This window comes from Platalea leucorodia (assembly GCF_965183815.1).
Source record: "Platalea leucorodia genome assembly, chromosome: 6".
NCBI classification, from domain to species: Eukaryota; Metazoa; Chordata; class Aves; order Pelecaniformes; family Threskiornithidae; genus Platalea; species Platalea leucorodia.
This window is the reverse complement of record NC_138828.1, coordinates 76,793,584-76,807,953: the sequence shown is the minus strand read 5'-3', so window position 1 is coordinate 76,807,953 and position 14,370 is coordinate 76,793,584. Positions and strand designations below refer to the sequence as shown.

The window sequence follows — 14,370 nt, the reverse complement described above, 5'->3', positions numbered from 1 at the left end:
AACACACAGGCACACACAGATAAATATAGACACAGAGACAGAGAGAGAGAGAAATATAACTATAAAAAGAGCTGGAACCAACCTCACACCATTTCATTGCTTGACCTGACTGATAACAAATGAGACTGGGCTTAAGCAAAAATTGTGCTTAGCTTTCTTACATTAGAACTAATGTTTCCAGGAGAAAGGTTGTCACCTATTAACTCTTCAGAAACATTCATGAAGTATTATTTAGGACAGTCTTACATGGTTTATCTTCTTTCAAAAAGCATGAATTAATATCTATCAGATACACATTTTTTCTTAACTAATTAAAAAGCTTATTAAGCACCAATCAAGTCAGCTGAATTTAAACAATGAAGTACCTCTGTTTCATGCAGGAAACAAAAGCAACTAGGCACCTTCAATTCACCTACATTTATTTGTTAACATCAGAACAGTAGATTATATATGTGTGTGTATATATATATGTACATATAGATTGATATACACACATTACATCAAGAAATTAACAGAACATTTCTAATGTAGAGTAAAAAAATTTTTATTTTTTTATACTGAAAAGCATGTCATGGCTTTTTAAAGATGCACTCATTTTTTTAAAAATTTGCATCCAGGTTCCGTATCTAAAAATACTTCAAAATGCAAAAAGAGAGCTATGAGTTATTTTAACATCAATTTATTGGTTTCTTGCTATCAACTATACACAGCACTGTCTACTAAGAAAGTGTCAAATAGTAACTCTCAAAGTTCAATAGGAAAAGAAGAAATCAACTGAAAAATAAATACAACCTAAGGCTAAGGCTTTCTTAAAGAAACTAATTGTCAAAGGAAATACTGTGGCCAATTGAGAAAAACATACCTTTAAAAACTGGACAAAAAAATCAAAGTGTCAAGGTAATACATGCTCTGAAATAAAGATAAATGCCCAATAACAAGCCTTGCTTCCTTGCCTCTTCTAGTGAGAGAAGCAGAGAAAAAAGCCTGCTGCCTTTCTACTTCAGTACCTGTCTTCCTACTGTCACCACTACTATCAGGTATAGTATTTGTCAAGTATCCTGACTGAAATCAAGAGGGCAAAAAAATTTGTAGCAAGTCTGCAATTACATACAAAACCCCCCAAAAAATTCTAGGAGGAAGTAATGTCTTTTTAGGGAAACAGAAGCCGTCGCAAACAGTGAACAAAACTTTTGGACACAGAGAGGTATGATATAGCCTAAGCAAAAAAAATTTAAAAAAAACAAACAAACCCAAGCAACAATAAAAATTACCCCACAAACAAGAACCCACAAAATCAAAAACCACTCTTACTGAAAGCTGAGGATGTTTGCTCTGGATGTAATTTATCTTCCTTAAATATACTCAACCAACTGTTTAGACAAAGCAATTAGCAGAAAAATTATCAAAGTACAGTAAAACTACATCAACGCCCTTCCATAAAATACCTCCAAAACAGCCCCATGATATCTGAAACCAGTCTCCAACATGAACATCACTTCTGAAGAAAACGCTCAATAATCACTTCAAGGTAAAGAAAATATTAGCCAAATTAACAATTACACCAGTGAACACCTGTCAGTAAACAATATGCACTTTTTAACATAAGGCACACCAAATAACCTGCCCTCTTCCAATTATTTGCTGCTGATCGTGACATAACATTCTTATGCTCGATTTTATACAAAAAATTGTGAGATAGCTATGAGATACACAGGAAGCTCATTCCTTGAAAGAACCCACTGCTACCTATCGTCTTCAAAACAGACCTCCAGATCTGGCCAAACTCACCACCAGAAGCATACATACCAAACAGAAAGAGACTTACAGAAAAATCAATGCAAAACTTTCTAATACCTCTTTACAACCACCCAACACACACAATGTTCTTACTTCTATGATAAGAGCACACAAACTCCAGCAACTGGACTAAGACAGCAAGGTGAAATTTCTGCCAGCAGATTGGTGCTTACAGGAGAATTAGAGAAAGAAGCACTGATATGAGAGCCCATACCATTCCTAAAAAAGATACCTAGATGACAAACATCTAAAAGCCACTTGTAGACAAACATGCAAGACCCCTTTCATGCTCAGCTCCCTTAATGGGAGGAAACAATAACCTCAATAAACTGGGTTTTTGAACATCTGATGAACTTCAGAATGTCAGGAAGCATTTCCTACATTAAAAGGTTCACAAAGGAAGGTGAGAATTAGAAGAATGCAAAGCAGAAAAGCAGAACACCCTGAGTATCCGGTTAGTTTAGCTTCAACCACCTATAATTCTCAGAGATCAAAGTGCCAGTCGATGGCAGGAATTAACACATTCCAGCATAAACATCACCCCAATTTAAATTAACCTGTGCCCTGTTGGAAAATAAAGAGCAGGCATTTTGAAATAGTAGGAGAGTAATCCTCCCTTTTTCCTCCCTCAAACTATTTTTCTTACATTTTTACGCCAAACATTTTCTTCCACCCTATCTTCTTCACCTCTCTCCCAGTCAGTGTCCTTTCCCCCTTTTGCCTTCCTTTCATTCATTCACCCAGGGTGGTATATGTGGAACTGACATGATGCTCACTCGTACATTCTTCATTCCGAAGGGCTACCAAGTGTGGATAAAGGCCCTGCGAGAGAAACGAAAAATGAGCTTATGGCCTAGAAAGACAGAGCAAAGTAGAGGCAGTCCCTACATGACGCTCTCGGAGGTCAACTGTCCTTGCTGCAGATTGTCACGCACTTCCATAGCCTCACTGCAGAATCCTATTTCCTTTCATAACTCAGTTCCTGTCGATCAGCTTTTCAGGGCATCTTATTCCTAAACAGGATCAAAAGCATTAATACTACAGGGAGGAGAGTGTGGTGAATGTAGAGGAATCAGAGTAAGAAACACCATCGATGGGATCAGAAAGATCAAGAAGAATTGCCAGGCTAGAGCCCTGAGGAAGTAATGCAAAAAAGTCACTGATTACTGGGGAGACAAGAAGAAAAATATTACAGCCTGCAGGGTAGAACAGAAATACACAAACAGGATGTCATAAGTCAGACCCACGTCATCTAAATAAATAAATAAGAGCAAGACCTTCCAGTTAAGCAGCAAGGTATACTGAGACAGCAAGGCTGTATCTTTAAGTTGTCCAAAAAGTCTATCTCCCCCAAAACTCACTCTTTCCTATATCCTAAATCTAGACCTCTATGAAATGCATTACAACTTTTGTCACTCACCTGTTTTCAAACAGCAGGCAGCTGACACTGCCTCAAAGGAAAACCGTGTTCTGTTACACTGAGCTATCCATCAGACACAGGTTAAGTGCTCTGCTTTAGCTGACTTAGGGACAGCTTGAGTATCTAGGATTCAACAGCTTCAGCCAGCAGGGAATGCAGCAGTTCACCTCCTGAATGCAAGCAGGGGGTCTACGGTCGTTATACCAACGATCCCCAACTTGTCATTTCAGATACAATAAGGAGTGGGAATATTTTGTACTTTCAAGATGAAAACAAAGACTCAGCTGAGAACAAGACAGGCTCCAATTTAGCAGCATCCTCCAGTAAAATGACTAAGCTCAAGAAACTTGCTCTTTCACAAGCACTATGAAGGCTGGTCAGTCTTCAAACATGAGCCAAACAAACATACTCAGCCTTCAATTAATTTATTTTTAACATTGTTATTTAAAAATAGTTTTACTGAATGAATTCAAATGAATACTGCTAGCACAACTGCCATGAAAGTAGATCATCATAACTATTAAAGCAGTTAAGTGGAGCATGTCAAAAGTATTTGCACTGGGGTTTTTTCAGTTAGTTCAGTAAGAAAATATTCTTCTGTGGTCCAATGCAGAGGGTATTTTGGCAGGTTTTTTTTTGGTTTTTTTTTGTTTTGTCATTCTTCAAAATAATCTGGGAAGAACGCATTGTGATCTTTAAAAAGCAATTTTTTTCTAAATTCTGATAAGTACCACCATGTGGGGGGAGGAGGGGAACAGAATCTAAACATCCAAATCAAGGTTCCAAGAGAAAGAGCAGAAGAGAGCCTGCAGGACAGGGACGCATTAGGTCACACCAATGGCCGCTTGAGAAAGTTTCTAAAGAAAATGCTTACCTCACTAGAATGAAACTCAGCTTTAAGCACTGAAAGTCAGCGGTCATTATGGAGACCAGAAGTATAAATGAACCGAAAACTGATTAGACATTTTAAGGAAAAATGTTCACAAGCAATTGAATTATAAGGGTACAATCTGCAGCTCAGCAAACTCCTATGCTGCAGACTACTATAAGTTTAAAAGAAAGCCCAGGGGAAATATCAGTTTCTATTCATCTCATCTTTTTTCCCTAGGCATCTGTTACAGGACACTGAGAAAGAGATAACCACCTGACATCACACCAGGCTAGATGGACCTTTGATCTGATACACTATGACTCTGCTCACAGTAATCCACACCAAAAATAATTTTGCAAGGTATATGTATTTCTCTGGCATCAGAGTAATTAAGAACAGCGAAGCAATTCTCTTAATAGACAACTGCAGTAGTTGCCTACTTCCCTTTTTCAGATACAGGTAAAAATCAAGGCTAAGAAACAATATGACTGCGGGTAATTATCTTCAGTCAGCTGCAGAGCTAGAATAAAACAGCAAAGAATTATTAGTTTCCACACTTGTGTTCAAACCACTAGATGGTGCCTCTAAAATGAAGCAATTCAGTATGCAAAACTCTGAATAACTCACACTGATTTATAAGTTGCCTTCCTCAGGACTGTTATCAGTAACACTGATTAGCGTGGTTCAATAACTGCAACCTCTGATCAGACAGTAGCAGTAAGAATAATTAAGCAGATAATTGAGATCAAAGAGCTGATCATGAAAACACTGCCAAAAACGCAGTAACTGCTGTTTCCCCAAGTAAGAAAAACTCCTCATTCTTCTGTCTTTGAAAGTCATTAGATGTTAACGTAAATATTGCATTAAGTAACAAGTTTTGTTCACATATTGCTGTGTCCAAAGGCTTTGATTACTGTATGGCACATGTAAAAGGCAGCTTTATGCTAAAAGTAGCATTTACTACATCTTTTACTCTTCATTCCAGTAGTTTTCTCTAAGACATTTTTCCCAAGACTGAACTCGCTCCAGTTCTCTTCTGTGAAGAGCAAACCCTTCACTTTTAAGATTTGGAAATCATAGCTAAAATAAGATGCTAACTGCTTTCTACCTATCACTCTGTAAAACCATCCTTCCTTTTTCATTCACTCCCCCAAAACCAGTCTCAATAGCTGCTTGGCTACTCCAATAGCTTCATCCTTTTTCATTTCTGACCATTTCCATCCATCAAAACACCACTTAAAATAATCCTCCCTCTTCCTGCATCTCATTCTACTGACCCAACTTTAAAAATGCTCTTTGCAGTATGTTAAGCCCAGTCAACTGTGTAATTTTTTTCTATCTTCCATTCTTCTGAAGTTCAAACTTCCATTAATCTTTAAAAATCCTTTCTTCTTTTTCTACTTACAACCATTTTTTTCCTACAAAAATTCCTATAAACATGTTTCCTCTCTTCCTTTAAAAAAAAAAAAACAACTCAGCTTTGATTATTTCCTATTGTATTTCCCATCTTTTACTTCTTTGAGTCAGCTCTGGCACTAAGCAATCCTGACAACACCGCTGAGAAAGATTACCTTCTATGTAGCTTTTAATGTTCAACACTCACCTAGGAATTTTTTTAAACACTTCTCCTTGTGTAAAGTAATGCAGAAACTCCTAGAGGTCGGTTGATTTTTTTTTTTTTGGCCATTGGTGCTCCCTTTTCTACTTCAGGGGATTGCTCTTGATCCCCTAGGAATGCTCTCTCTTACTTGCATGGGACCTTCTTCCAAGATACCCATTTGCTATGTCTTGTTTTAAAGCCTTTTTTAAAATTAGCATACCTATCTTTTGTTCAAAGTCCTTTAACAACTATTATTAGCAACTCTTATTACTAGCTATAGCTTACTTCCCTATAATTAGTAATAAAGCTTAGTAAGAAGACCCTTAAAAAAGTTAGAGAAAGGCACTATGCACGAACACAGAAACAAGCCTTCTCCAAGTACCAGCCATTCCACTTATCCCTAAATGTTATTTCTGATCAGAGAGCACCATTGCAGAAACATGTCAACAACAAGCAAGAACCTCTTGTCTTGAAGAGGGGTCTGCTAATCCAGCTGCAGAAGGTAATGATCAGATTAAAAAAAGAAACCAATGAAAAGTATTTCAAAATAAATACCCAGGAAGATAGCAACTACCATTCTCAGCATCTCCAAGCACTCCAGGGGGAGAAGATGCATAACCTCTGAAGCATATGAAAGAGGTCTGCTGAGTACCTACTTGTCAGTAAGTGCTCACTCCTAGCTACAAGTTGGGGCCATTTCCGTAAACCTATCTTCACATCTCCGTGGGAGTTAAGTAGCCTTTTATTTAAAATAGACTCTAACAGCACAGCTGTACCTTGGTCAATCTTAGATGAGAGGGGCATTAAAAAAACCATACAAAACCTCCAGGCTTAGGCAAGCCTTGTGAGCATCATTTAACTGGGACAAAGCAATATCTTTACTACCAATGACTACTAATTGTGTGAATTATAGGAACATAAAAAATTCTTCAACATTTAGCACAAGAAGTTTGCATTCTTTTACTATGTAAAAGAAATTAGGAGCAAAAAATTAGGTTAGTAAAGGCATAACTGAAATAAATATCAAAAAAAGAAGGTAAGGTCTCATGGAAAAACATATTCCTTGGCTTTTGTTCCCCAGGTAAAAATTTATCCAGATTCATAGATGTAAATACAAAACAAGCAGTAATTTTAAAAAAATTAAAATATGAAAAATAAACCTACACTAAAGGTGTCTCAATCTGTTATGCTAATCAGATTAAAAACATCTTGAAGTTGTAGAGACAGACTTTTTTTCCCCTGTCAAACACTAAACAGTTCTTGCACAATATCAATAAACTGGAGCTCAATTCAAAAGAGCTACCCCGGTGAGCTAGTTACCCATGCTTTTTTCAAGCTAGTCTCTAGATTTAAGCAGCAACATTCACAGAAATTATTCTGAATACTGTGGATATCAAAAGCATTTCAAAACTCTGCAAAACCAGTCCAGTTCCATATTTTTGCTGGATGCTCAGATCTGCCTGGGCACAGGTTCTGACCTGACACCTGTGGAATGCTCCAGCAGCAGAAGGTACAAGATAAGAAAATCCCTTAAGTGACGGGAAATATTTCTATTATATGTGTGCATACAGATAAATATTCTGATTCAGAAGGAATCATCCTTTGTCTCAGAAAAGTGGCAGCACCTGGGAAGCCTGCAGTGTCCTGAGGAGGTCAAACAGAGTAACTATCCTTCCACCGGTGTGCTGCAGTTCAAGAACGCTATTGCTTCAAATCACTCCTCTGCATTTTCTCCTGCTTCAAAAGGAAACACCAACCCCCCTCCAAAAACTTAACACATTGAATCTACAGAAGGAAAATGCACCTTACAGAAAACATTTAAAAAAATTAAATAACAATCGATGCGGCTCAGGAGGCCAGAAATAAAATCTCATCTCTGCTCTGTCTCTAACACATCAGTTAAAAGTCTGCCTCCTACCAGCTATACAGATCACGCCACTGCTATTTATTTCATTCTCTGGTTACCTCTACCATCGGCATTTGATCTGGCTTATTAAAATCTGGTATATCAGCATACCTGAAGAATAGGGCTGGGCTGGACAGGAAGAGCCCTGACTGCACAAGGATCTAGGGGAGTCGTGCTGTTCTCGTGACATGCTCACAACATCAGTCAAGACTTTCCACTGCCTACACTCACGTTTTCTCTCCCATCCTTGGTATGTTCAGAGATGCAGCAGTTACCGAGTAAGTATCTCTGCCTAGATGCAGGTCCCTGCATCTTACAGTAACTTGACGATTATCCTGATAGCTTTGTAATTCCATTTTGTTAAGCAATACCTGTTCTATTCCATCTCCTTGTCTCCCCCATTTACAAAGATTAAGTTGAATTAATTTATACAATTTTGGGGTTGGGTTTTTTTAAGGAAGAATTATGAAATAGTTCCCCTGGGATTAAGCTAAATCATATATTCAGGTTTCTGAACAGGCTGTACTGCGAATTTGCTGCACTCTGATGTCATCTCTTCCCCCCCCCCCCCCCCTTCAAAAGTATCTCTGAACAGCAATCAAAGCCCTAGGCCAAATGCCCAGTACCATCAAAATCTGCTGCCATGCACAAGTCCAATTATTTGATAGTAGGATCTGGAATACTTCAGAAGCAGCATGCCCCATCATTGGTAGTAGCAAAATCTAACAGATAAAATGTACCTGGCATCCGTAGTACCTAGCAGAGGATTATAACTAAGCAACGTAAGTCACTAGTGGTGCTAGCCCCCACCAGAATAAATAATCAAAAATTAACCTTCAAAATAGATTACATTCAAAACCATTTCAAAATAGACTGTGGAACCCACTAACATTATGGGAAGGAATCCTAAGGATTCCTTGACAAAATAGGAAAGCAAATAGTATAACCAGGACAGTTACAGTCTCTAAATGTGAGCTCCTCCATCCTACTTTCTACCAAAAAAAGTGCTATTCAAACTTCTGTGTGTTTAATTATATTATCCATACCAATTCAAGAGGCACATCAGAAAAAAATGCTTGTTTCTGAAGGAACACACGCTACTACAATTCACCAGTAGCCCATGCTGAATACAAGTACAAAAAAAAAGCTATGGAAAGTAACAAAAGCTGCTTGCAAAGAAAGTACAAATATACAAGAAAGAGGACATGGTGCTGGTTTTAAACTAACAGCAAAAGATGTGACCGATTTATGCGGCCCAGTGTCATGTGACAGGCTTGGAAAGTTCCTTTACCACAGAAAAGTCCCACAGAAATATAAGCATACAGTGTTTGATACAGACCTTGGATGCTGAACACACAGCATACAACAAAGGAACAGTATGTTAATAAGTAAGTTTTATCATAAAAAGAAGAAATCTCCATTAGAAAGAGAATTAATGTGGAATCTAATTAGTTTTGATAAAAATAGTGACAAAAAGCTATATTTGCAATGATTTCTTCTGCATTTAAGACCACCAATATTTCTTTTTGTTCATTAACTGTTTCTCATTTAGTTGTTCCTTGAATATAAAACAAAACAAATGAAAAAGTTTACTGAAAGCTACCTGTAATTTGTTACTGTATTTTCAGTTAGTCAATCTCTAAATTATTTCCCTTTCAGTTATTGACAGCAATACCAGACAAGTACGTGTTCTTCAACAGTACTCACCAGGGTTATGACTACAAAAAATCCATAAAGCCAGCACAATCAGAACTTTTATTTTGCAGTATCACCTCGACTCTTTTTTTTTTTTTTTTAAACCCCAGCATAATGGCTGTAATTCGGGCGAAAGGACTGTGTGCACGGAAGGTTTACAAAAATGAGGCTTAACACTATTACTGAAATTAAAACAGAAGAAAAAACGGGTAGTAGTGACAGAACGGGATGAAAATCAAACCGAATACTTCATAAAGTGAATAACTACACTGCCTGCTGCACCGCCTGGACAAAAAAGGATGCTGTAGATGTTCAAAACCAGCGATGCCCTTCATATACGATCTGAACATCACAGGCGAGACGAGATCGCTCTCCAGACAGTTGTTATTTAACTCGTGCCAGAAGATGATAATTTCATTACAAAGCAAGCTATGATTCTTGGACTCCTTCCAAGAATTTCAAAGCGAGAAGAAAAGGGCAGAAAACATACACCCACAGAGCACCATTCAGCACATTTTTTAACTTAAAAAGTTCTGGGGCGCACGCAGACGGCGCTGACAGCGGCACCTGAGCCGCCTCTCTCCGGGCTCCGGCTACCCGCCAGCCCCGGCGGCCGCCCAGCCCAGCCCAGCCCAGCCCAGCCCAGCCGGACGACCCCCAGCCCGCCGGAGCCGCCCCCGCGCCGCGCCGCCCGCCGCGGGCTCCCCGCTGCCGCCGCCCCCCGAGGCCCGGGGAGAGCCGCCCGCCCGAGCCCCCCGCCCGCCCCGGGCCGCGCTCCCCCCGGTCCGGCGGCTCACGCTCTGCTTTGTCATCTCCCCCCCCGCAGCGGGCGGGCGGCTCGGCGCACGCCGCCACCAGCCCTGCGCCCGCCCCGGCGCCTCGCACGGCCCAGCGCCTCCCGCCTTCCCCCCGCGCACCCTGCCCGCCAGGACCCGTCCGAGGGCAAGCGGAGCCGGCGCCGCTCCGCGCCCGCCTCACGCCACCCCCGCGGCGGCGGCTCCCGGGCGGAGGCACCCGCGCGAACCGACCCGCGGCCGCCGGCTCCGCGTCCCCCCGGCCGCGCCTCAACTTCCCCAGCGCGGGGTGAGGGTGACCCCGGGGGGGAGCCGAGCCGAGCCGAGCCGAGCCGCCACCCGGCTCCCCCGAGCCGCCCGGCGCCGGCGGCTCCTCGCAAGTTACCTTGGGTTTGTAGAGCCACTTTCTGAACCTGTTCATCATCACCGCGGCCGCTGCCACCCCGCCGCCGCCGCCACCTGCCGCTGCCACAGGGGCTGCCGGCTCCCCGCCCGCGCCGCTCGGGGGACCGGGGCGAGCCCTGCCCCTCGCCGGGAGGCTCCGCCGGGTCACCGCAGCCGCCGCCGCCGCCTCCTCCTCCACCACAGCAGCAACCGCCTCCGCCTCCTCCTCCGCCGCTCCTCCTCCGGGCAGAGGCCGCCAGCCGCGGCGGAGCGCGGTCGCTGCCCTCAGCGCAGGGACCGGCCGCCGGCACGGAGCGCGCGGCGCCGCGCTGACAGACCCCAAAACATTGCGCGGCCGGCAGCGGCGCCCCGCGGCGCATGCGCAGGGCCAGGGGCAGGCCCGCGCTCCGCCTCCCGCGGCCGCGACCAATCGGATGGCGGTCTGGGGCGGCCCCCTCCGCCCCGCGTCGGATGGCCCCGCCCACTCCGCCGCTCATTTGCGTAACACCGGGAGGAGGCGGAGAGACTACGCGCCCCAGCATGCAACGCCCCGCAGCCGGGGGCGCCGTGCACAGCGCCGCGGCGCAGTGGATGCCGGGACTTGTAGTCTTCTCCGCCGGGTACGCTGACCGTGTCCGCTTCGGGCCAGCAAGCCTCTGCGTGTGACAGCCAGCCCCGCCCGGGTGCGTGGCAACCGGCTGGTTGGTTTCTAGCTGCCCGTGAGCACAAAAATCGAGGAGGGGCGGAACGAGTTGCTTGGCAACGGCGGCAAACACTCGCCGCCATCTTTTTTCCCGGCCGGGTAGTTCTTTGCCCCGCATCGGGCCGTTCCGCAACACGAAGGCGGGCGCGTGGGAGAACTACAGCTCCCAGCAGCCCCTGCGCCCCTTAGCAACGGCGCCGGGCCGGGCCGGGCCGAGCCGAGCCGCCGGCGGCCGCAGCGGCGTCTCTGCGGCTGGAGCGTCCCGCCGCGGTGGGAGAGGGGCGCCGGGCTCCGGCGGGGGCAGCCAGGTACGGGAGCGGGCAGCGCCGGGCAGCGCCGGGCTGCGGGGCCGCCCCCGGGGGCAGGGGCCGCCGGGCGCTCGCGCGGTTACCTCAGGCGGCGGCGCCCGCCCTGGGGCCCGGCGTTGGACCCCCGCGGGCTGAGGGGCGGCCGCGGGCGGCGGGGCGGCCCCAGCCGCGCGTTACACCTTCAAAACACAAATGGGCGAAACGCGTGGTGCGTCTGGCACGCAGAAAGGGTCTGGTGCCCTGGGCAGGCTTATAACTACTTCACTCGTTTATTAGGTGTCTGTAAATACAGTAGAAAAGATCAATGGGGCCTGTGTTAGGCTGTGGACAGGATTGTTGGGCTTTGCTCCCAGACTCCTCGTTAACTGTTGTGATTTTGGGCAAGTAGCCAGCCTTGGTGTCCTTTGGCTTCCCTATCTCGTAAATATAATACAACTTCACTTACTCGCAGAAGGTTTTGTACGCAGAATATTTAATTGTGAAGTTCCACAAGATATTTCGACAGGAAAAAATACTGTGTCAAAGAAAATACTTGTAGTAGGTACGCAAAACATCAAAATACTTGCAGATTAAAAACAAACATAAGATCCAGGCTATAGCTGCTCAGGGTGAATGTTTTCCATCTGATGTTTTGCTGCCTTAAGGGAGGAATCTGCTGAGAAGAGGACCCGTGCCCAGAACTGCTCTTTGCTACGCTCAGGTGACAGTCAGCCATCCAGAAAAGTCCAGGGTAAACGAGAACGGCAGGATGTAACCATTGGGACAATTGTACTCTGTATTCAGTGGCTCTTTTTCTAGCACACAGCTGAGAGAAACACCTATTCTATTTTGAGCAGTAGCTGCTTGAGCTGATTGAATTTTGCAGGGAGGCTTAGTTCAGCCCTCTCTTTAAGACGGGCAGGTTTCATCAGAGGAAATGCAATCACAGTCTTTCTAGGCCAGGAACGCAGGAGCAAATGTAAAACCTGAAGGAATCTTTCAGGTCATTGAAACCAGTCCTTAAAATTGTGGCCAGTCTTATCCTATGTAATTGCTTTCAAAATATCTCCAAGCTCCGTTGTAAAACAAGGCTAAGTCAGGTTCTTACCTCCTTTAACTGAAATTCTACATCTGATAGTGAAAGAAAATTTCTACCATTTTGTACACAGTATACATTTATATCATTTTTATACATAGCCATTAGAATATTCTCCTAAATGGCTGTGTGGAAATAAGGGTGCATGTCATAACACAAAGCATTTTATTCCTGATGTGTGTGTTTTAAAACATTTATGATAATAATAGCAGTTTGTTTAAATACAATCACAACTGAAGTTCTTTCTGTTAAGAACCCCTGTATGTCCAGAGTTCTCAAGGCATTACTATATGTCTTAGTTTTCATATTCCGTTTTTTGGTTTTCATGATTGTTATTTGGAGGGGAGGGGTGAATATCAGCATGAAAGCTCAAACTTATTTCTACTATGCCAGAAGAAAAGATATTTGTCACTGGGAGAGCTGTTGGAGCCTGAATTATGATTCAGCCTGAATGAGTACAGAGGTATTTCTCTCTCCCTTATCCAAAATCCCCTGTGAGTGTAAGAACCTTGGCAGGTACAGAGAAACAGGTCATGTTTCTCAGAGGAGTGGAGAAACGGTGATTCCTCCTCCGACAAAGAGACACAGTAGCACCTTTTTTGTTTGTTTGTTTGCCATCCCTTGTCATGCTCCAGCCCTGTTTTGCTGGACTTTTTTTTTTAATTGGACATTTTGTCTTGATCGTACTAAATGCTTATATTAAGTATAGTCACAGACAAACTCTTTTTTTCAGGGGTTTGAGATTAGTAGTTGAAAGTGCTGTTTAGGCAATTATTATTGAGTATGATAGTGCTGAGAGGCAGGGTACAAAAACACTGTATCTGGAAATGTTACAATATCCTTTTAAAACAATAAATGAATTATCTTTACCACAGTAGGAATGAATCATCTTGATCAAGCGTTCTTGTCTAACATCAGAATATGATGGTATATAAAATACAAGACCAATTTTCAAAAATATATTTTTATTCTCACTATGCAAAATTACTTCTGTGCTCTTTTTTTTCCCATTGCTAAACCAGATTAATGACATTCAGTCCTGATTGTTACTATCATTGGTCTTTCATACACAAAAACAAGTGCATGTGTATAAGCAAATGAATTACAGTTCTTGTCATGTGAACATTAAAATCTAGGTATCCAGTTCTGCAAACTCTCATGCATATGAGTAAGACATCATTCGAGACAGACGTAATCCAGTCATTTCACAAACAAAGAATCAAGCATAAAAAGTACCCAACTGCTGTGCCTTCAGAAACCTTGACGGTGGCCTAGACTACTGATGCGTTGTGAGCACTGCCCAGCTTGCTGACCAACAATGTCTCATTGCTCCCTTATAATTCCTCTCTGTTCCTGTTCTTTTCTTGTTTTGGAAAAATAGCTGTTAATAGTAACATGTGATAAGATTTATGACTAAAATTTTACTTTCATTTGCATCTCACTGGGAAGAGCAATGTATTAAATAGGACCTGGATAGCACACACGCAAAAATTCACGCTTTTCTCCAGTATTATCTTTAATTACATTTCGTCAAATAACCTGATACAGAAACCATTTCAGGTATCATCCGAAGGATCTTTTGAGACATTTGCAGAATAAGAAATATGTAATTATGTCTCGTATTTTATTGATGTTTGTACTGTATTCTCATTTCTCCTGTTAGCTGTTCTGAGTAACTGTGATTTTGAAAGCTTGACCTAAATGTTCTCTTCTCCATTACTGCAGTATATCTTCTGTATGAGCCTATCAACATACATTATGCTACAACTGAAGGAGGCATGAAAAATTAATGATTTACTATATTTATAGGATTCTCC

The 14,370-nt window shown here is 43.0% G+C and overlaps 1 protein-coding gene across 3 annotated transcripts in view; it reads right to left on the bottom strand.

The window, feature by feature from the left end:
• Positions 1-10,710, bottom strand: part of ZFYVE28 (zinc finger FYVE-type containing 28) — a 164,512-nt gene extending 153,802 nt beyond the window's left edge. For all 3 annotated transcript variants that reach the window (XM_082316418.1, XM_082316419.1, XM_082316417.1), the window contains exon 1: positions 10,469-10,710. In XM_082316418.1, coding sequence (XP_082172544.1) covers positions 10,469-10,507 — 39 coding nt within the window. In that variant the 5' untranslated portion in view covers positions 10,508-10,710. The remainder of the gene's footprint in view (positions 1-10,468) is intronic.
• Between the last annotated feature and the right edge of the window lie 3,660 nt (positions 10,711-14,370).